The 23,672-nt window shown below is 41.9% G+C and overlaps 3 protein-coding genes across 3 annotated transcripts in view; all 3 read left to right on the forward strand.

The window, feature by feature from the left end:
- The first annotated feature begins 398 nt into the window (after positions 1-398).
- On the forward strand, positions 399-3,061 carry psmd9 (proteasome 26S subunit, non-ATPase 9). Its single transcript, XM_066689386.1, has 6 exons — positions 399-607; positions 1,018-1,120; positions 1,225-1,412; positions 1,790-1,891; positions 2,245-2,333; positions 2,612-3,061. The coding sequence occupies exons 1-6, from the start codon at positions 488-490 to the stop codon at positions 2,637-2,639; spliced, it is 630 nt and encodes a 209-aa protein (XP_066545483.1). The 5' UTR covers positions 399-487; the 3' UTR covers positions 2,640-3,061.
- A 1,359-nt stretch (positions 3,062-4,420) lies between these two features.
- On the forward strand, positions 4,421-16,510 carry cfap251 (cilia and flagella associated protein 251). Its single transcript, XM_066689609.1, has 21 exons — positions 4,421-4,483; positions 5,387-5,911; positions 6,180-6,320; positions 6,974-7,083; positions 7,218-7,326; positions 7,604-7,684; positions 7,790-7,867; positions 8,185-8,229; positions 8,400-8,602; positions 9,332-9,526; positions 10,028-10,278; positions 10,882-11,033; positions 11,162-11,335; positions 11,674-11,855; positions 11,992-12,106; positions 12,421-12,584; positions 13,799-13,889; positions 14,475-14,618; positions 15,262-15,490; positions 15,860-15,961; positions 16,202-16,510. Exons 2-21 carry the CDS (start codon positions 5,414-5,416, stop codon positions 16,345-16,347), a joined length of 3,210 nt encoding a protein of 1,069 aa, XP_066545706.1. The 5' UTR covers positions 4,421-4,483; positions 5,387-5,413; the 3' UTR covers positions 16,348-16,510.
- Positions 16,511-17,230: 720 nt separating this feature from the next.
- The window catches only part of bcl7a (BAF chromatin remodeling complex subunit BCL7A), a 7,302-nt gene continuing 860 nt past the window's right edge, over positions 17,231-23,672 (forward strand). The window contains exons 1-6 of the mRNA XM_066689218.1: positions 17,231-17,419; positions 19,707-19,788; positions 20,176-20,272; positions 20,544-20,720; positions 21,430-21,536; positions 21,799-23,672. The exon at positions 21,799-23,672 is cut by the window's right edge and continues 860 nt beyond it. Coding sequence (XP_066545315.1) covers positions 17,328-17,419; positions 19,707-19,788; positions 20,176-20,272; positions 20,544-20,720; positions 21,430-21,536; positions 21,799-21,873 — 630 coding nt within the window. The 5' untranslated portion in view covers positions 17,231-17,327 and the 3' untranslated portion in view covers positions 21,874-23,672. The remainder of the gene's footprint in view (positions 17,420-19,706; positions 19,789-20,175; positions 20,273-20,543; positions 20,721-21,429; positions 21,537-21,798) is intronic.

Consider the following 23,672-nt stretch of genomic DNA (forward strand, 5'->3'; position numbering starts at 1 on the left):
ACGAGACTAAACAAATACAATATACCTCTTAAATGGTCATGCTTTAGCAAGCACAACAGCCAACAAGCTATTATTTTGTGAATGTTTGTTCATTCGTCGTTTACACGTCATTTTCAGTGTTCATGTAATTGTAATGTATTGTAAGGAAAATTGCAACCAGCAATCGGTCACTGAATAACTGAGCTGGGAATCCAAACAGTTTGAAACATTTTTTTCTATAGTTATTTATTGTTTAAAACATTTTTCAAACATGAATTGAATTCGATATTCCTGTCCACTTGATATTGTTCGTAGTCGTGCGATGTGACAGATTATCATTAGAAAACATTACGCAACAGAAACAACTTGTTTCCAGAAAGGAAAACAAGTCCCGGTCACTGTCTCTCGTAAAAGCAAACCAGAACTGAAAACGCCGTTTGTCCTCTCGCACGATCCGTATTTGTAGTTGCTGCTGTTGTGTATACCAGAAAACGGCACTGCTGGGAAGATGACGGAGGAAAAAAACAACAAGAACTTGGGCATAACTGTTGAAGATGTTCAGAATCTGATCAAAAAGAAAGACGAAATTGAAGAGCAAATCAAAGCATACTATGACGTGCTAGAAGACGTGAGTTTTGTATATGTGTATGTTTAGCGAATGGAATACGACACACTGCGGACATTCAATTGCAGCTGTAGTGTAAGCATAGCACGCAGTAGCAAAATACACACAATATATTGTAATTGTCTTAATGTTTTGGATTTCATGTTTTGAATTTACCCACGGTGACAATCTTGACTAATGTATAACTAACATTAAATCATGATGTTAACGATACTTGCAGGGTATGTCCACAGAGGCCTGTAGTGTTATCATATTTAATTCTCTGTACACTTTGAATACAGAAAGAGACAGAAGATTGATGAGTAAAGTAATTTGATATTTATTATTATTATTATTATAAAGCAATGGTGCATCTTTTTAATAATGATAATGAAAGTAATGTAATGACCATTATAAACATTTATTATCGACAGCAAAAAGGTGTGGGAATGGAAGGTCCGCTGGTGGATGAAGAAGGCTACCCTCGAGCAGATGTGGATGTGTATCAGGTCCGTACAGCGAGGCACAACATCTCCTGTAAGTCGTTTTGAGCAATCTGTTAAAGCACCACCCACCCACCCCCACAAACACATAAAGCCATCACAGGACAGCTGTCTGTTTACACTACTGTCTTTGCCTAGGTTTGCAGAATGACCACAAGGTCTTAATGCTGCAGATCGAGGAAGCGTTACACCAGCTGCACGAGCAAGAGAGGGCGAAGAGGGACAAGGCGGAAGTGCGGCCCGAGGCCAGGGAGCCGGAGAACAGCCTGCCACAGCCCTTTGCCAGGGTTGATACTGTCACCCCTGGCTCCCCCGCCAGCATGGCTGTGAGTGCCCTGCCCTGGTGCCACACCGCACAATTACACCCCACACTGCAGGCACCTTAGAGAGCCTCCTTACTACACTCCTCAGACACCTTCTGAGCTTTAATGGACTGGTATTGAACTGGTTTCCACTAGTTTCAATGTCAAAGTTAAATTGGAAAGAAAACCTGCAATATCTCAATGGAAATCAAGCCTGTGTGTTATCAGTTTACTTTAGTTTTATTGTGCGTAATTGGTCAATCCAAATTCGAGTTACGCCATTTTACCTACATAGTTAAATGTTTCCACAGTGTTAGTTTGAAGAAGGTATTTGAAGCTGTACCAACCGCAGATCCCTGATTAGCGCAGCTGCTTCAATGTTCCTGTTCTTTCGTTCGCAGGGGATACATGTTGGGGATGAGATCATTGAGTTCGGCACAGTGAATTCGGTGAACTTCCAGAACTTTCAGAATATCGCCACGGTGGTCCAGCACAGTGAAGGGGTGAGTTTGGAAACAGCCAGGCTGGCACCAGACAACAGTTCAGTTCAAGTCGGAAAACTTCTCTAAGGAATAAAAAGTATTCCAATCAATTCACGTTTTTTGGTAAATAAATAGCAAAAGAAGCATGTTGTACACAGATAAACACAACACTTTTGAAATCTACATGCCAATATTAAAAATATTGACAAAGTATATTTCAAAAGCATTTAAAATAGTGGATACAGTAGATGTGTCTATGTAAAGTTGTTGCTTTGCTAAGGAATGAGAGGTCAACAGATTTTGTAGTGCTATGTCAATGTCTGGACTGTCTGGAAATATCAACTTCACTGAAGTCCTCTTCATCTTTTTCTTAGAAACCTCTGAGCATAACAGTGCTTCGCAATGGACAAAAAGTACATTTAGGGCTCACCCCCCAGCGATGGAGTGGAAGAGGTCTGCTGGGGTGAGTTTCATAACTATATGTGTAATACTTGAGTCGTTTTTTTTTTTGCCTTGTTTTGCTAGTCATATCCCATTCAATATACTACTACTGCCAACAAAAATCATAATTTGTAGACTAGAGCATGAGCCACTTTTATATCTCATCTGAAGGATGTACCAAACACGTTTTGTGACTTGTGATGGGTCATGCTGTGAGTTAGTGGCTGCCCCAAGGAAAGAGTCCTTTTCCCTAATCTCAGGACCACCTTCAGTAAAACTGTATTGTTTTTATGCCAACAGCTGCAACATCCTGCCTGTACGCAGATAATATGGCTTGATCGTCAAGACAGCGTCACCAGAAAATGGAGAGATGAGCAGTGTGCATCGTGGCTGTAGTGGGAGCTGTAATGGGGTTTCACAGGGGACCTTTTCCTGCAGAGGATCAGCAATGGTGTTGGTGTGATTGCTGTACATATGTATTGCTCTTCCTTTGGCTAAACCCATTGAATGGATAGACAGTGTTCAGGGCTGAGGTGCTCTTGAGGAATAAACAATTGAGGTTCAAGATCTGTCCCCAGTATCCCACACAATGAGATTCAATATTTTGCTGTTTCATGTGTTCTACATGAATAATAACAGGTTGGTCTGTGATATTTTTACATTTGCTTTAAGTGGAAGTAACCTCAAGACAGTATATCATTCATACTGATGGAAGTATATGAAGATTGCAGAATAAAGTTTTTCACTTTCTGATTGTGTTTGATTACTTTTGTACTGTGTTCACAGGGATACCTAGATGGATCTGTTTCAATTTACCAGGTTTTGAATTACGTTGTTCTACGGTGTAGTTTAATATAATGCATATACATATTACTAGAATAAAACACAAAAGGGTGAATTGGATATTGTGTATAGAAACACAGTAATCAAGGTTTATCGTTTAAATTATCTCAAAACACATGTGGACTTGATGCTCTTTGCTACAAACAGTATGATTCAGTCCCTGGAGCACAACTGGCTAGTGCACAGAGTAGAGTGACAAGGGACTGATTCTTGCATCCTGTCAGAAATCTTTCCATCCCGTCCCATATATTATGTTTTTTTCATCCTGTCATGTCATCCTGTTTCGTTATTGTTGTAGGGAATACAACAGTCTGAAACTGGGTAAGATCCACCCTGGTATTATTCCACACTTTGGGACAAGTCAATTCTGCCTAAATGTTCTTGAGTGGTGTGCTGATTCACAAAACGTGGACACAGTTAGCTGATGGCAGGGGTCTCGGGTATAATAGAATATCCAAAGCTATTGATAAAGATGAGTAGGAAGACAGTCTATCTAGCATGCTGTTGGGAGGTGTGAGTTAATCACCTCCGAGAGAGATACGGGTGAGGGAAACAGGTGAACCAGAAGGTGGAGTTGGACTGGGGTTCAACTCATACAAGCTGACTTGGTCATCATTTCTTTGTATCGGTTTTGCCTCTGCTGTGCCCGGTATACTTGTATACTGTGATCTATATTCTGGACTCACCTGAACTGTCTTAGTTCCAGGCACTTCTACAGGAGGTTCCATATTCTTACATTGTCCTAAAACAAATAAAAACCTATCGATGTATTGAATTGCAAGGGGCAGGGGGTGGATGCAGGCATATCGCACACTGATTACAACACAATTTTAACAACATATCCAATAGATCACCAGTCATGTTCCAAAAAATGGTCAAGGCCTCAAACTACATAAAACTAGGGAAGCAATCCTAGCTGTATTCATTCTACACTATTGTAAACTCAGCATTAACTTCTTCATCAGTTCCTCGTTTGTGGCGCTGTCCTCTTTGTACACTTGACCTGCACGTCCAGAGACTGTCCTGTAACTCACTGGTTAAGCGAATTGGTTTAAAATTATGAGATCAGATATTGATTGGCTGCAACGACAACAGTCTGACCTACAGTAAGTGTTCAGTATGTGGTGTTTAATGACTTTTAAAAGCAAAAACCGGTAGCTTAAACCCCGAGAGCTTTATATGTATATTTTAATGCCTCGGTGTCCCTGGGCCTAAACGTGTGACACCACCACTATCCCAGCATGCTCTGCCGTATCTAAGCAACGGGACGCTCTGCACTGGCAGTTCAGATACAGAAGTGTTGTTGGGGGTTTGCCGACTATTTTCCAAGTAAGTAGTGGCAATTTTGTACTTAAGTGTTAAACTAAATATTGTATTGAATTTACTATTGTTCAGTTCTAGTGCGTGTGTTGTTAAATCGTGACATTGTGGAAAAACTTTAAAAAACAAAACATAATTTGAATTACATCCCATATTACTTCTGAATCAGACGACATAAAGAAAATGCGTGCGCTTTGGTAAGAAATAAAGAGCAATTGTTGTAAACAATTGTTGTAAAGTGCCGTGAAATAACTGCGCACGTTATATTGCACTTTTGTTTTGTGTCTTTGTAACCTGCTAGTTTTATTTGTAATGATTGGATCGGGTCTATCTGAAATGTTTTGTTTCAGTATGCAGTATTATAATTGTTTAAGTGGTTATGTGTAAGAGTTTCAACGTGTTTTATTTATTATTATTATTATTTTAAATTTCAAACGTTTCACTTAGGGTTACAAACTATCATTTGTGCTCTTGCAATATGATTTTGTTCGCTTTTCAGCCCAAACAATAGCTAGTACCTCAATTATAACCAACAACAACATCTTAAAATAAGCCAAATCTGAAAATACAACTCGGCAGAGATAAAACCCTAGCCCTATGGAAATCTTAGTTTCCTTAGATAACACGAACGCTAATTAAGCCCAAAGTCTCATCAATCAATCTTTATTTTATTTAGTGCCTTTCCCAAAGGAATTGCCACAGACTACTTTACAGAGGATGTAGTCTTAACCTAGCCTGAACCACAAATAACGTGACATAGTTTTATGTTTCAACAATAATAATAGCAATAATAATAATGACAACATCATTATCCATGTTGCTCTGTTTAGATAGGTGAATACATCTGAGGCCAAGAGAGATCTGTATGTGTTTCTCAAGACTGTCACTGCACTTGTCAAACTCTCCTTGTAGGGATTACTGAGACACCGGGAGAGAGTCATGTCACTTGCTGAAGAAGCACCTGTCATTGACCCAGTGTCAGGAGAGGAAAGCCAGCCTGTGACGGAGGATGAGCATCTCCTGGGAGAGTCTTCCCCGAGCCCTGTAGAAGACCTGGGAGGAGACGAGCCTCTAAGCCCGTCTGACAGTAAGGAAGCGCAGCAGACGGGGGGAGAAGAGGAGAAAGAGGAGGGTGAGAAGCTGGACACCGCAGAGGACAGCAGGACAGATGAACCCCGAGAGGATGAGAATCAAGGTAAAGTGGATTTTGGACAGGGAGACGAGGACTTGGGCGAAAAAAGTCCAAGCTCAGAAGACAAAATTGCTGAGGAGGTAAACCGGGCAGGCAAGGGTGTACTTCCCAGGCAGACAGATGCTGTGAGCAATGGCCAGCAGCCCTGTGAAGATGTGGGGCAGGCAGACCACTCCCAATTATACACTGCCTCCCCTAGGACTCTGTTCGAGGAGGAGCCCCCCGCAAGCAGAACTCACCCGCTGGTATGTTCCAATGCATTACAATACAGTTCTCTGTGGGGATTGAAAACACAGCCTTCTGGATGTTTTTTAAGCAGGCATTAAAATGTATGTATATAATATTGCTGACCCATCTTGCAATCATTATTATGTTTGTGGAACACAGGATTGTTTTGCAGAAAACAAAAAAAGTGCGTAAGACTACTTGAGCACCGAATTATGTATCCTGCAGGAATAAAATAATTGGTTATTTTTCTTCTTTCATGTCACATCTGTGTCACTGATGCTCTAGACTCTAGAGTGGGCTTTTGGGATAAACAAGCACCTCCCCGTGTACAGTCTTCGGGATGACGACAGGCGTGTGATCCTGTTCGGCTGTGCCCATGTTGCAGTCATGTTTGACCACACCTCCAACTCTCAGCACATACTCCAGGCAAGAGAGATTCTCAGTCCTGCAGGCTGGACATGAGTTTAAAATTATGTTTCCATTTCACTTCAGCTGATAAACCAGACAAAACTACAGTTAGCAATGGGATGGCCGGCCATGCAACAACAAAAATGAAACTACTAAAGTCAACAATTGAATGTGCATGGTGTTATTTAATTACAGCTTAATGAAATGAATACAGTATTCATCCATGCCAAAAGGATTTACTCTAAATAAACATATAAGTATCAATACATGCATGCCCTTGGTTTGAATTTTACATGCCTTGCTGTACAGCTACAGGCTGTTCTGTGAGACACTTGTTTCTTGGAAAATGTACTGTGGACAGTCCAGATTTCCAACCTAATTCCCATCAAATGTTGGGGCATGTTCGCTACGGCTGCCTAGGGAGCAGATGTGACAGAATGGGAAACATCTCTGAAGTTGTAAAAGCTCTAAAGGGGGAATGCAAAACCTGAAATTCAGGAGCGAGTGTCAAAACTGTGATGGCATCCTAAGGCCTTTAAATTCCTATTGCTTTCTGTTCTCTGATGTGGGTTGGCTTCCCAGTGCTGCTTCACAGCCCTCTGTAATTGATGGCTAGGTAATTGTGTATCTGTGTGTTGTTTGACATCTCTCCTGTTTGTCTGGTCTCCTAGGGTCACTGCAGCCCCATTTCCTGTCTTTGTGTCAGTGAGGACAGGAGGTGGGTGGCCACAGCTGACAAGGGTCAAGAGAGCTTGGTGATCATATGGGACTCGTACTCAGGGTGAGACGTTTGGAGCCTATTGGAGAACCAAGATTGATATATAAATAAATAAGATACTATCAAAATCTCTGTTGTTGTGTTTCCTGTTGCTTTAACTTATATATAAAATAGTGTGATACTGTATTGTTTGGCAGGATTCCAGTGCAGACTCTGTTTGACTGCCATCCCGGGGGGGGTGTAGTGGCTATGTCATTGACAAAGGACTCAAAGTATTTGGTGACAATCGGAGCAGAAGCAATTCAGGTATACCTTGATTGACACACATGAAACCGTGTCTTACCCAGGTAGTCACTGAGCAGTTTCCTATGTGTTGCTCAAAATTGTGGTTCGATTACTTTGACCATGGTAGCATATCAGTTTTTACTATGGTAGATTTTTTTTTTAGTTATTATCACTGTTCATCATTCTGATATAAATGTTCAGAAATGTGGAAACCTAGGAAGCTGAGGTGTGATTTATTTTTACATTTCTACACACTGTTTTGTTTGCCTATCAGTTGTCTATAATGCTCTTTCCTCAGAGAGTCTGTATCTGGGACTGGACCAATGAGGTAGAAGGTCCTGTTTGCATCACAGAACTGAGTCCAGAATATGGCTTACAGGTATCACATATCTTGTCCAAAGAAACAACAACACAATATCATACTGTAATGTCAAATTATATGGATCATATTTATTTAAATATATATTTTACTATTTTGTCCTAGAATTATGTCATTTTCAATCCGAACGACAGCTCACAGATCATCAGCAACAGCGGGAACCAGGTTTTGTTTTACAGCTGGGTAAGATGCCTTTTGCAGGTCTGATTTGTTCTGTTCATTCACCCTGGATGTAAGGCTTTGTCGGGTGTTAAAATCAAACGATGAAAAGACATAAAAGATTAAATGTTTAGGTCCAGTCTGGATAGATTCTTATGCAGTGGAACTGTTTTCCATAACTCTCAATCATGCAATCCGTACCATAATGAAAATAACCGTTTCCATACAATTTGATTTCCTTTTACCGAAGTACCTTTCAGTGCTAAGCTTGTCAATTGCAAGCTCTATGAACATTGAGTTGTTTACTTGTGCTTAGTCAAATATTGCTTTTCTCACTGCAGGACAAAGGACAGTTGGAGTACACAGCCCCACCACTTACAGATAAGGTGAGTTTTCCAATCACAATTATCATTATATATATATAATATTGTATTATTTGTTCTACTTTTCAGAGCAAATCTAGAGATGATACAAGAGAAATAGAAAATAATAATACTTTAAATAATTGCTGGAATCAATCAATTTCAAATGTCCTAAACTGCATCTTCTCCCCCAGTCATTCAAAAAGGTTGTGGGATCTTTCAGTCAGTCCATCTTCCATTCTGGAGGGTCCTTGGCATTCACTGCCACCTCAGCGGGGAACCTGGTGCTCTGGGACACCGTGCGCATGCCAGCGCCCCTGCGGCCCCATAACAAAACAGCCACCAAACTCATATTCCTCCAGAAGGATGGCATCACAGTGCTGACCGTGACAGATAGGTAGTGTACCTGCCAAACTGAGCACCATGCTGCACATCAAACCCCTGGGAACCATCTGTTTCTGATGCCTGCCATAATTTCCCTGACACTACAAATCACTTTCTTTCTCATTCACAAAAGCTGTCCCCTTTTCCTTGCTTCACTGAACTGGCTGTTTCAGAAGATCACTCAGACTTGAATAGCTGATCTGCCCTGGTTAGACTGTGTCAGAATATGGCTGAAGTTAGGATGCCGGTTAAAGTTCCCGAACGCAAGCAGGCAGGCCAATGACAGGCGCTAGTTGTAACCATTAGCTGCCCTGGACTGGGAAAGTGGCATAGAGTTCAATGAGCAACAATTAGAGGCATTTATACGGCAGGGCTCACAGCTGCTCAGTCTCAGGGAAATACATGAATCATGACGATACTGTTCATCAAAGGACAGTTGAGCTGTTCAGTTCCAAGTTACCACCAGCGGTGAAGAATGTGTCATTGTCTGGCCCAGCGACTTGTACAGCAGCAGTGTGTCTCTCTCTGCTCTGCTATAGCCCTAGAAAAAGTATTCTGTCCACTAAGTTTACAGAACAGGGGTACCATTTTGAATGACATTGTGATCATTAGTGTCCATCAGAAGCTTGGAAAGAGCTGGAGAATATATAAATAGTGACTGTGAAGGCCTTTAAAAGAGCCTGAACTGTATGATGCACAGGCCTCTCACACTTCTATCCTGTTGTGCTTTGCAATTCTGCAGCTTCATAGTAACTGGTGACACAAGAGGCCATGTGAAGTTCTATGATGAAGAACTCAAGCTGATGACCTGGTATAGTCACTTCAGTCTGGAACCGGTCCGCTCCATTTCCTTTTCAAAAGAGCCTCCTTCTCCAGCCAAACACACCACAGGATATCCAGCAGACTGCACTCTTCAAGCCAAGCAGTTTGCTGTGAGGTGAGTCGTGATAAGATGTTAACAGTTGAAAATGTGTTTCACGGAGAAACGGCATTGCAGCGTTTCCAGGCTTTTTCAGCTCGAGGCATTTCCCATCCTCTGCCCAGCTGGGTTTTGTTCATTATCACAGCTGACCTGTGACAAGCTGGTTTAAGGAGTTCAGTGTTGCAGTGTTTTTCACCGCATTGAATATGTAGGCCTGCTGGCGGAATAGACGAGAAAATTAGAGAACGCAGGAACAGTTAATTGTGAAATAAAATCTATGTTGTGTCCAGGTTTGTAAATTGTTTATTAAATAACATGGCAGCAGTCACATCAGGCACATGTCGTGGAAATAAGAAATATCTGATACAGAACTCAAAGAGATAAATCAAAGAGAGTAAACTAATTTGTAATTGGAATCCAAGCGACAAATCCCTGGGGTTTATAGAGTATAGCATTTCCTGTTAGGTCTGTACTGTGTGGAGCTAATCAAGCTGTTTCTGTCTTTCACCCCTTCAGAAATTTTGTGATATCCACTACAAATGCAACTGTGATGCACATAACTGCTGAGGGAAGTGGGCTGGAGATGTTAGTGCAGGAGCACTGTGAGGCCGTGCATGCTGTGGCATGTCACCCTGCCCTGCCTCTAGTCTCCATGGCAAGCTACTGTGGAATCCTCAAGGTGTGGGACTATCAGCGCAAGAAGTGTATCTGCAGCCGGATCTTTGAGAAGGAAAAGCAAATCCAGTGCATGGTGTATGATCCTCAAGGTAAATGTGCTCATTCTTGCCCTACATCCATTTGCAGAGATAACAAGACAAGTTGTGAAATGTTTTAAACCCACATCAGCTCCAGTCTCATGTACAAATCACTGCTTAAAAAATACTGTTCTGTACAAATGTGAACAACGGATTCAACGTTTTTCTGTACGAATCTCTTGCTTTCACTAACGCATGTAGAACTCAGTGACTGAAATACAGTGATCCTGGATCCTGTGAGCCCTGGTAAACATTAAGAACTGTGGATGCTCCTGGTTGAAGACATCTGGTGTGCATGTGCTATGAGTTTGCCCTTTGAAATTAATAATGATTTCACAGCCCCTCACATACCTCTTACAGTAGAATGCCCATTGGGATATGTTAGTCTCCCAGTTGCAGGCATTGAGACTTAAGGCTTTCATTGCAGGAAACTAATTAAGAACAATTAAGATTTTAGTTGGGGGGAATCTTTGCACTCCCCATTTTCTTGAAAAGTAAATGTTAAAAGTAAAAGTTGAAAGAAATTCAGTTCAATTAAATGCACCCTGCAGTAGCGGTGTGATTTTTGAAGAACTCTGATGGTTGATGGTTCTACTTGTGCAATCTACGTTTTAGGTTTTTATTTAGCAGTTGGTTTTGCCAGCGGCAGTGTTTATGTGCTTGATGCCCTAACCCTGGATAACGAGTGCGCGGAACCGTTTAGATATGCCAGGGAGGGCATTACCCACATCGCCTTCTCCAGGGACTCTCAATACCTTGCCACTGCTGTGAGTACACACTGTCTGTCCATTTGTCCTGGATTTGAGAATAAGAAACTGAGAGATGGCTCTTTTTTTTCTATGTGTGTGTATTTTACCTGCATGTTTGGCAGTTACATGTGGTTGTTGTCTTCCAGGATGCCGGGTTCACTGTGACTGTGTTCAAGCTCTGCTCTGACAGTGGCAAGCAGGTGTGGAAGTACCTGGGCAGGCATCGCTCCCACTATCAGCCCATTCAGGACCTCATGTTCGGGCTCCACCTGGACAGCGGTCAGCCCAGGCTCCTGTCTCTGGGTATGGACAGAGTGTTGGTAAGAGTTTATTTACACTCTATTTACATTTCACTCTTGAATATTTTGAGTGCATCAAGGATAGAGTCTTCGAAATAGTGTGGAAGCTTTTACAAATTATGAATGAACGTTTGTGTCATTTATGTCATTGTTGCTACAGAATTGCATTATTATTTATTTATTTTCATTTTTCGGTAATTTAGCAGTTGCAGAGTGACAAATGTGGTTTAAAAATGACTAACATACAGAGTTCTGCTTATGCACAGAATTACAAAGGTTATGACATCACTAGGAAAATACTGCCCATCACAGTGATTAGATTGAAGGTACAATAGACCTGTGTGTATCTTCACCCTCAGGTAGAATATGACCTCAACAGCAAGGAGGACGACTTGAAACTTCTGAGCAAAGACCGCATTGAGCAGAGTGCTGTGCCCAAGTGTATGGCCTGGTACCCACCACTCACCAAGGAAAACTTCATCCTTACTGTCAATGACCAGTACAAGATGAAGCTCTTCAACTGCACCACCAAAATGTGCAGGTACAGCTACAAAAACATCAGGGATCCCAAAAGAACTAGCAAGCTCTATTAAAATGTCCAAATATCCCCCTGTGAAATTTGTTTGAAAGAATACCTTGAAAGATAGTACTTATTTCTCGCCTGCTTGTCTGGGCAGAAAGACACTTCTTGGACCAACATATGGATCTCCTGTTGAGAAGGTGGCCGTCCTTTCTGTCTCAAGTGCTAGAGACCCCAGTGCTGGCTATCTCGCATACATTACCAAAGACAAGGTAAACAATATGGTCTTGACATGCTACAAAGCATTTAACATGATTTGCTTTTCATATGTGCTTAAAAAGAAGTTAGTTTCTTAAGGATCTATGGGCATTTCTGATGAATGGGAAGTATATACCTTGTAAATCTTGTTGTGTTTATAAGCTAATCTCACTGGCAGTGACTGTATAAACAACAGCTTCATCGTGCCTGCAGGCCAGTAGCAGAGCTGTAGCTTCTAGACCAAACAGTGTGGTAGTAGCAGCCTACAAGTTGAGTGAGTGTGTTCGATTTAAGAAGGGCATTAAATGCTTGATCTCGATGTGCCCAGGTTGGCCTCCAGATCCTGCCAGTAGATGGAAATCCCCACAGGACATCTGCCCTCATCTGTCACCCGACCGGGGTCTCCAGCTTCGCCTGCTCCTTTGACAGTCGCTACATCTTCACAGCAGGGGGCAGCGACTGCACTGTGCTCGCCTGGGAGGCCAACCTGAAGTGAGCTGCTCTGTCTCCTGCAGTCCCATTACAACTGGGCCTTTGTTGCCATTTTATTTCTAAGCACAAACACACACCACTCCTTTGCCCTTCCCTCTACTGTCAAACCACCATTGTGCTTGATGAAACTAAAGATTTTGTTACCCCAGGGCCTAAAACTATATGTTCGTTGAACCACACACTTTGGTTAGTATTGCTGTAGAGTATAGGCTACACTGATCGAGCTGTAGTTCACACAAACACTAAGTGTACAGAAACTATTGGAATGCGTGACAGTTACAAATTAAACACAGAGTGCCAGTAAAGCGTGAAGAACTTGTGAACATATAGACTATAATTTCAAAAATCCAAAATGAGTGTTTGGGGAAGAAATTTGTGATTCCTTTAGAACACTGCTGCGACGAATCTTGGGTAGATCTAAGTATATGTCTCGTCATGTCTCGTCTCGTCATCTCGTCACTAGCCACAAAGATCTGGATGGTAAATGAATGTCTCTGAGTAGCTAAAGGTATGGGATTTTTTAAAACATTGTCATGGAGTTCATGAGCCGACTTACTTGGACCTCCAGACATGATCCGAAAATGTCCTGCCCCAGCATTCTGATGATGTGTCCGTTTCTGAACGGGATTTTACATTTTTCAAGGTTGGGATGCTGACTCTCCTACCTGCAAGTGTGGCTGGTTGGCAGGTGCTAATTTCATGCCCCTGTGACCCTGTCGAGGAGGGTCAGTAATTGGGATTGAATATGAGACCTTTGCTATGGTGGGTGCCTCTTGAGTCCTCTCAGTTAGAGCTCTCAGGGAGACTCTCACTCTAAATAAACATGGGACACAGTTGGTGAATCATTCTGTGGCATTTCCATCCGATGAAATTTCGATAACGCCCGTGCTCCGCAGACAAATACTCCCCCTCTGCCCCGTCGTCTCTGTTCTTTTTTCAAAAATGTCAGAGCAGCTTTCCCACGCTGTCTGGCATGCCTGTGTTCCCCGTAGCCATGACCTCTGGGGCTTCAAGGATGAGTGGCATGTGTTCATGGGATTTGGTCAGCAATATTGCCTCAGTTGGATATGTGACAAAGCCGTCATTGCTTCTGCACTGTGAATAGTGTCTGACCTCAGGTGCATTGGACTGATAGATCTGGGAGTTCATCAGTAGTGCCCCGACACATGTTCTTGCCTGGACAATCCCCAGATTACTCCTTTCTTCCCTGTCAGTGCTCTGGAGGCAGCAGCGTCACTGGGTGGACAGGACCTGACCCCATTTTATGACCTTCTGGAAGGGGGGAGAGATGGAGAATTCTTCAGGGTGAGCAGATCTCCTTTCACCCCCCTCTCGAGCAGATACGTATCACCTTGCATATCAAACACCTAGGGAATCTAGAAAGGGAAAAGGGCTACAAAAGAACACCTGTGAGATGCAAAAAAACAAACAAAAAGAAACACTTATTTCACAAAAATGATTGTGTGGTTTAGAGCTTACTCCACACTTGGCATGTTTTTATTCATAGACATACTCATTGATGTGTAGGCAAATCAGCCTGGCGACAGTTGTATCTTGTGTGTAGTTTGTTTTATCACTGGCGCACAAAAAAGAACAAGCTGTGCAGCTTGTGTAGCCCTCGGTTCATCCACCCTTATCTCCTACAACCGAAGAAAGGCAGGGAGCGGAAATTTGTAAAGGTGAAACTTTTAAAAGAGAAAGCCCAGTGTTCCATTGTGGAGAATCTAGGCAAACTGCCCATCTGATCATTTTACTATGGTGGGGTTTGCCCACAGCTGAAAATAAGAGCTGTTATGTTTGATGCTTTTCCAGTCACACCGGATTAGTATTGACTGATGCAGACAAAACGTGAATTAATATTGTATTAATTTGTTGTTGTTTTCCCTCTAGGAGCTGGAGGACTATTTTTACTATTGCCAGCTGCGCAATCAGGGAATTGACTCCATGGAGACCAGACAGGTGTCTACAAGCATCCCCCTGGCAGACATCCCCTTTGTCATGCGGGCGCTCGGATTGTACCCCTCGGAGCAGGAGGCAGGTTCAGATAACTGCCGCCGCTGCGGGCTGGAACAACAGAGTCCGCGCTGTCGACAGCTCGCATACCTGGCAGGGCATTCTTGGAAATATCAGCCGTCTGCAGACAGCGCTGTGCTTGGGCTTTCAATCTGGCCGTTCGCAGAGATGGCTGGCAGACAGCTCTATTTTTGCAGCCTTTTCTCTCTTTATCCTGTTTCCCTTGACAAGTTCTGCCTCTCACTTTGCCACATAGTGCTGCCACTCAAAATGAAATAGTCATATTTACTCAGTCATTGCTATTGTATGACTTGTATAAAGAATCTGACAGCTGTGTCTGGATTTATACCTTTTTAACACTATCCCAGTAACCCTCTCTTAGCAACTGATCTAAATAATGCTTATAGATATTTTATTTGATGATATTATATTGATATTTCAGTAATAGGCCTTTGATCCTAAAGAGTCTTTTTCATCAGTAACAAACTAGTAAAGCACATCAATTCCAAATTCATACTTTCGGTTTGACATTTGTACAAATTATGTATGTGTAACAGTTGAACATGGTGACCCTTGATAATACATTTGATTAAAATATTTGTACACATTAGGATAAAAAATATATGTTTCTGTCCTAAAGTTACTTCTTGTTTTGTCTTCACAGGTGGAGGATATGCTCAATGAAGTCAAATTCAGCAGATATGTGGACACTGGAAAGTATTTGACAGACATCGATCTGGGGGAGTTTATTAAGCTGTATGTAAACCACCGTCCAGCTTTTGGGATTTCTAGGTCCGAACTGCAGCATGCGTTCGAAGTTCTGGGCTATAAAACCGAGACGGGAGAGAAAGCAGTGAACCGAGGAGAGCTACTACAGTTACTGCAGGCCAGAGGTAGGATGCACAGCTTTCCCGCACAAAGGCCCGAACAATCATTTCAAACTGCTATCATCTACTCCTGAGCAAGAGGAAGAGGAAAGAGAAGCAATGTGTGGTTATTTGTCGATGCTTTACTGGTGATGTGTGAGGGGGAATTCATAGTTCACACAGGGTGGCTGGAGTTCAGAGTAAAACAGATCTGACTTTGTTTCCTGCAGAATACCAAGGTGTTTCCTTATTTCTCAGTTTATCTCATCCTATATTTCCTTCACTGAGATACTGTTCTCCTCTCTGTGCTACCTCGACATGATCTGAGAAGTAGTTGGCTGGTGTACACTATGTTTTGTCCCAGTTTAGGAGCAGAAAAATATTGTTTGTTCCCAGGTGAGCACATGACGGAAGAAGAGCTGGCCGAGTACCTCTCCACACTGTTGGGGCTGAATCCTGAAGGAGGGAGGTCCGAGCTGCAAAGTTTTCCTTCTACAGGCATGTGTCCCACTGAATTCCTCGATTCCTCTCTGGAGAGAGAGAGCATTCATGGCATCCACATATGCTGTGAAAAACTGTTTTCCCTAACTCATACTAGTACTTAAAACAAAAAGATCATGCAGGAACGTCCCTGGGATCTTTTTATTTTAAGTAGTAGTATGAGTTAGGGAAAACAGTTTTTCACAGCATATATAAATTGGTATTCCATTCCTAAATCATTTTCTTCTCGTCTGACAGGCTCCAGCTCTCTCCTGGAGAACGCACTTCCTGAAGACATCACACTGGACACATTTCAGACCAATGTTCTGGGTTTCCCCATCTTCACACCAGAGCCCGCACTGTCTGATGAAGAACAGACGCGCCAGGAGGCCTTCTCCTCTTAGTGCCCCTCAGAACAAACCATCAGGGACGCAAGATCATTCAGTGGCTTCCAACTTGTTGCTTCTTTTCCACTTCAGAAGATGGCACCTGTTGTGAAGAGTCTTTTTCGTTCAATATCTTGAACATGTTTTTATCTATCGCACGAATAAAGTGATTTCATGTATACGTTCTGTTTTGTTATATTTTGTCTCCACTCTGGGGTTGTAAACCCTCTAGTCAAACACTATGGCCATTTTCTAGCTCAATTAAAACTTACAAGAAGACCGTAAGAAGATTTTCACAGACTTTATTAAAATGCTTATTTTCATCTAAATGTTATTGTTTTCAATATTGGTCTCTAATACATATGACATGCTATATTTAGACTTTAACTTTAAAACAGAACTTTAGCAATAAGCTCTGGATACATTGTTTCAGTCTGTTGTGTCATCATTTTTAGCAACACAGCAATAAGTGTCAAGCAGACTTTCACATTTTTAAATTTGGGAAGCAGAGATATATTAAAAGATATCACTTCTTCAGTGACTTATAAAAAGGCAATAAATAGCATAAAATGATGTGTATATATATATATATATATATATATATATATATATATATATATATATACGTATGGATGTGTATATTACATATATATGCACACATATACACTAATAAATGTATTCTTTTCCCTCTCGTTACTTAACTCAACTACTGCAGTGTTGTAAATACATATAGTTCTCCGCGCTCTGCAGGCACTTGCAAAGTTTGAGTAAAACTTTCTAGGTAGACAATACAACTTGGCAGTCTTTGTTCTCCGCCTGTGTGTGCAGTGTTGCAGTTCGCAGTGTGACAAAGCTTCAGCCTTGCCTCGCCGTGCAGCTGTGGGCTCTCGGCGCTGTGTTTGGCGCAGGCGCGCTGCCTCCCCATAAAGCCCTGTATTGAGTGTTTGCATTGTGTCTGAACTGCCGGCGAGCTTTAAAAATATTATCCAACAGCAGCAATGTCGGGCAGGTCGGTCCGCGCCGAGACCAGGAGCCGAGCGAAAGATGACATCAAGCGGGTTATGGCCGCTATTGAGAAAGTACGAAAATGGTAAGAGCAGGGAAAAAAAGCCACGGTTCATTATCCAAGAGCAGAAAGCACAGCTTGTGGGGGGAGGAGAGAGAGAGAGAGAGAGAGGGAGAAGAAAGAATGAAATGAAAGAGAAGGGTCATCTTGAAGTGAAATCGCGCGGGTTGCACAGGTGTGCTGAGCGCCGGAGCGCACCGTGCCGCACGCCGGCGGGCACAAAACGGGCACATTTGGGCAATCATTTAAATGGCTTTTTCCATGAAGAATGAATGTGGGTTGAACCCAGAAGCCATTTCGTTGCAGTCACATGAAGCCTGTGCTGTCTGGTGCCTGCTGTAATGCCGGGTGGAGGGAGCTGCGCGTTTGGGGACAGGGGCGCAAATCAGCACCATAATCGCCACTTTGTAACTGTATGGCGACGGCGCTCTGGAGTCAGATAGTTTTATTCAGTGTGGGGTTTAAATTTAGCGCTGGAGTCGCTCTTTACAGCAAAGAGATATAGCGGGCGGAGGGGGGGCTGGGAGGAGGAAGTGCTGCATGGCTGATCACGCAATCGGAGCCCGCATTTAAAATACAATGATCACATTCAAACTAATTCATAGCAAAGCAAAACTAGCTTTCTTACACATTAGACTATTTATGTTATGTTTATAAGTTTCCTGTTTGTGTGCATTATGACGATCATTTTTGAAGAAAGATGCATACAGTAAAACAGCAATCGCATTGAAACCACTACAGCGTAGGTCGAGCGTATTAACATTTTAAATAAAATTATACAAATACATGCCATACATTTTGTGCATATATATTTTTAAATGCAATATATGTATATATAAATACATAAAGGTTAAATTTATATTTTGAAGGTAATGTCCCTTGACTATTGATTATGGAATATCTTGTATGTATGTATTTAACTGAATGCGTGCATTTTTGAAATGTGTGTGTGTGTGTATATATATATATATATATATATATATATATATATATATATATATATATATATAATTAGTGTGTGTGTATTTTAGAAAGGGGGAGAAAAAACGTTCGTACAAACGAAGGTGGTATTTTTTCTGATAGATTGGAGAGATATAAAATTGCAGTATTGAGCTGTATTATTCGTGCGAGGTTTGATCGGAGCAGAAAATTCAGTGCAACTTTGTCTACTGTGTTAGTCAAGAACTACTACAGCATCCATCGCTTCCTTCTGCTTGAATACATCAAGGAAGGAAAAAGTTTGATCTGTTTATGTGACTGTTCTGAATGATATTGCTCTAGGTCTAGACCACTCACACACTGTGTCACTGATTTGTGTTATCAGTTTGATTTTATTACAGGAGTAATAGTTCTCAAATCAAAACAGATTTAATTTTTTTGGGCAGATTTAATCTCGACTCTAAGTGCAAACTGCTTGGAACTACTATCAAATCTATTATTACCCGGCTGCCCCTGTGCGCATGTTCTTGCCCTTGGCTCCCTTGGGTCAGTGTCTTGTCATGGGCACCATATGGGTGCCACCCCGCCCAGCCACAGCCCTTTTGTGTGAGATCCCACAGTACCCGGGCTGGACTCATGCCCAGTGGTTCACAATCGAGTGGCATTAAGCATCTTCTGTGTCTAGACGGCTTGTTTGGCGTGGCAGTGTGTGTCCCTGTGGTCAGCTGGTACAGTGGGGGTGGTGTCTGGTTTGTCAGTTTTACTGCCCATATTCGCACACACAGAGCCATTGAACTCCCTCTTTAAATTTTAGATAGATCTGAAGGCCAATTAAACAACCTTACACAAAAAAAATATTATTATTTTTATTTCTTGGCAGACGCCCTTATCCAGGGTGACTTACAAAATATTAATGGCGAAAGTATGAACAGAAGATGTGCTTTAAAGTATTTTATACCATAAACAAATGGTTTCTCCCAGCAAATGAAGGGGTGTGATTTGTAATACTGTCACTCTTTCCTACATTAAAATAATACATGCTAAAATTACTTAACCTTTAAGTGTATCTTAACTCTAGTAAATGAGCAAAAACATTCAAACGTAATAATTTGGTTTTGAAAACGCATATGGTTAAAGTTATATTTTACTTGCATGATATTTTCTACAATTATGTAAAAAACCCTTGCTATTTTGAAAGCACAGGTCACTGATAAACAACTACAGATTTGAAATGTAATAAGTGGAATATGGCATTCAAATTCCAATATTAGGATGAGGCTTTTGTGTTTGGTACTGCATTCACAGCTGACCTGCCTTGGGGATAAGTGAATGTGATTATTTTTGACTATTGTGCGTCTCTTTCTATGCACAGGGAGAAAAAATGGGTGACTGTAGGAGACACCTCCCTTCGAATTTACAAATGGGTTCCTGTGACTGAGCCCAAGACTGATGACGTGAGTTCATCAAATGTTTTTGGTTTTGTTTATGTTTCAGAGGATAGAAGAGTGGCTGCCTGTTTTAATCCCTGGTTGTTACAAACATTTTGATATTGGGCCTCTTTAGGGCTTCTACACAGTTTTATTCCTTTTGTAATGTTTAGATTAAACCCAGAGACCCCCCAAACTGCAAGACAGCCTTCTAATTAATGTCCTGTAGAAGGCCTAACAATACAAAAGCAGCCTTGTACAGTGAACAGCACTGCATGGCAGAATCAGAAGCCTGCAGTAAAAGCCTGGAAGCAAATGTTTGTTTCGTTTGCTTGATGGTCTTATAATTAATGGCCGATGGGGTTAATGGGGTTTTGGTCAGATGATGATGCTGTCAAGACTGTCCCGTTTCAGAAGGGCAAGAATAAGAAGAAAGGCAAGGATGAGAAATGCGGCTCAGAGGTGACCACCCCGGAAAACAGCTCCTCCCCAGGGATGATGGACATGCACGGTGAGGCTGTCTCTTTGCCCGCTGTGCTGGGGCTGTGGGGAGTTTGCGAGGCACAGGGAATTGTTGTCTGTATTGTGGAGCTCTTTTCCACGGCGTGTGTTATTTTTCTGCTGTGGTTTTAATGTTCAGACCTGGATATCCCTCGACCTCCTTGGGTCCCTCGACCTTTGGTTTTGTTGAGGCCGTCACGGCGAGTCTACCTTAAAAACCTTAGTGATGTGATGAAGTTGAATTTGTCCTTCAAATCCTAACTGAGTGATTTGGTTCTCAGATGACAACAGCAACCAGAGCTCCATCGCTGACGCCTCCCCCGTGAAGCAGGAGAACAGCAGCAGTGCCAGCCCCGCCCCCGAGCCCATGGCGGTCTCCCAGGGCGACAGTAACGAGGCCAAGTCTGATCAGAGCAAGTCCCCCGAGAAGGAGCTGCCTGGCCCAGAAACCAAGATGGGTGAGTGTGTTCCTCCCAGGTGGCTCGGTCAGGGTGATCCGAACCGGACAGGGTGCTGACTGAGCCCGAACCTTTCAGAAAACACTTCGCCCGAGTCAGAAGCAGCAGGATGGTAGTCAGTAAGGCCAGCACATGTATGAACACGGTAATGTACACAAACTAGGGACTGAGTTATTTCTATTGTAGCACACATTTGTTTTATTCTGACTTGTGTATCACCTACTTGTTTATCAGTGATTCTGTTGCAGCGCTATAGTTGTTTCCCAGTTTTGCCATTAGGTGGCTCCAAAGCATTGTAGTTGGTATTGTGAACAATTGTTGGTCTGAGTTGGAACAGTTGAATGAAAACCACACTTTACTTTAAAACTCTGTACTATTTTGGAAAATGTCAGCGTTCTCAAGTATTTATACAGTTTGCATTGAAGCAGAAGTAAACAGTCTGCTATGTCTCGATGTCTTTCAATGTGGGTCTGGTTGCTGATCTGAAACAGTGTTGCTGTTTTCCCACGACTGTTTTGGCAGACGTTCCTATAGGTGGCAAACCGGACCATCAGCCGTTTCCTCATCGCACTTATTAAGTATTATTATTATTATTATGAAACAAAAGACCTCAAACGGGCTGTGCGGCAAATGAGAGTAATTGCAGGCAGACGCAGACTGTAGCGACTCCTCCAGTCTCGCTCTGAGAGACTGTCTGTTTATCATGCAGGCAAGAATCCCCATTTGACGGAGAACTCTGTGGCCAGCCCTGACAAGACGGAAGCACAGCCTTCAGGAGAGAAGGAGCCGCCCTCAGATTCTGCCAAAGCTACTCAGGTAAAGAGTGGAGAGTCTTCAGATTCGACCACAGGGAGTTTTTGTCCTGAGACACGCTCGTGGTTCACATAGAGGTTACAAAGGTACTGCAAAGGGACATACATTTTGAAAGGACATGATGTCATTGTCCCAGATAGGAGAAATTCGCATCCCCTGTCCCATATTGCAGGTAAAGGCCAAAGGCTCCAGTTTTGCATTGGGGTCTGATTTGTTTGTTTTTTCCTTTCTCTATCTCTCATTACATTTTCTTTATGGTTTTAAGGAATCCGAAGACGGGGCCCCACCTTCCAAGAAAGTAAAAACAGAGTTGTCCCAGCAGGACTTCGAGGAGAGTTAAGGCGTCGACTGTGTTTCTGCTCGTTCCTGTCCCTCCCCCTGCGAGGCGCACAGAGAGTGTGTCTCTGAGGATCCCGTTGCTCTGCACATCCACTCCTGCTGGCCAAGGGCAACCCGGCCCCGACCTCCCCTCACCCTCTTCGGGCACAAGCCCTTGCCACATCACCATCTGACAGACTGGCCCGCCAACAACAAAAAACAACAACAAAAACACTGAAGAACTGCACCTGTGAAACACACCACGGCGACCCTGTAAAGGACTTCTCAATGTTCACTTTTGTTTGGTTTCTTTCTTTTTTTATTTTCTTTTTTGTTTTGGTTTGGTCTGTGTGAAAAGGGTTGGTTTTCTCAGGAGGGTCTACGCACTGTTTCTAAATGTCAAGATAACCGATGTTTCTGCTGCTGTATTATTGTTATTATATTTGTTATTATTAATAGTAAGATTTCCTTATTTTAACAACAACTACAATAACTATTTAATGAATGGTACAGGTCATGTTTTTAGCTTTTTATTTTTCTTCATGTGAAGGCCGTAGCTTGTAGCCTAGGTCCTGCTTCGTCACGTGCCTTGTGTTACCAAAACATTGATAAGCTCTTTTTTTCTGTACTTTTACACAAGTGTCCTGTTTTTAATTTGCTCAACTTGTAAACCATTGTAATACGTATGCTGTAGCAGAAATGGTTTATTACATTTTTTTAAATATTTTATTTATTTAAAAAAAAAAACCATTTTGTTTCCAATTGAGCCATTTCCAGGCTTTGGCGATAAATCTCAAATGATACTACGCATTATGATGCAGGTCATAACTGCAATAGCAAAGCAAAAAAACTAAAACAACCTTAACCTAAATGTAACTTTTCTCAATGTGAAATTATTGTTACGATTTAGCATTCCTGGTTAAAATGTATTGCCGGCACAGAGGAAGAAAATCTTTAGTAGAGGATTCTATTACCGGTCCTGGTGCTTGTATCTGATGTGGAAGTGTTGAATCTTCGTCCAGTGAATTTCATCATAGCGGTTATCTCCACAGTAACACCAATAGTACATTTAACGAGAACAAACTACTATGCTGGATATGTCATAATAGTTTCATAATAGGTGCTAGGCTTAAGAATTGCAGAGGATTTTTATTTTCTTTAATATAAAATGTCAATACTTTGTTTTCCATTACAGTACTGGATATTTACTTGAGCTGTTAGGGTTTTTTTTTTTTTTTTGTATCTGTATATTTGGATTTTGAATATTAGTTTTGGTTTTGACACATTATATAGGGAACATTCCACTTTTAGTTGTATACACCCATTAAAAAACAACCACAACAATGAAACAAAGCATGTAACACAATGTACATTCTCTAATCACAGAAGCAGCATAATTGAAACTGTAGGTGACATGATTGCATATAATCTCCGTTTTACACCGTTCATATCTGGCCCTTTGTCTCTAGTGAAAGGGTTGTTGTAGAGTGGCTATGTGGAATCTCTGCACAACACTGAAATCCTTCAGTCGTTTTCTGGTACTGTGGACTCTGTGACAGTGTGGTGCTGTATAGCTTCACAGTGGCTTTTATTTAGCACTGTCAACACAAATGAAGACTACAGCAGATTCCTTGACCGGTTTGCGTGTTTCGTTTGTTTTCTTGAGGAAATCTTAATCCATTTTAAAGGCATTACATAATACCAAGGATTAGACAGCACTACAGTTTTGCACATGTGTGAGAAAACTTATTAGTTAACGGTTGATAGTTAACGGTAGATGGACTCTGATGATGTGAATTACTTTTTCCTGTTTTTTTGTTG

This window comes from Amia ocellicauda, chromosome 17 (genome assembly GCF_036373705.1).
Source record: "Amia ocellicauda isolate fAmiCal2 chromosome 17, fAmiCal2.hap1, whole genome shotgun sequence".
NCBI lineage: Eukaryota > Metazoa > Chordata > Actinopteri > Amiiformes > Amiidae > Amia > Amia ocellicauda.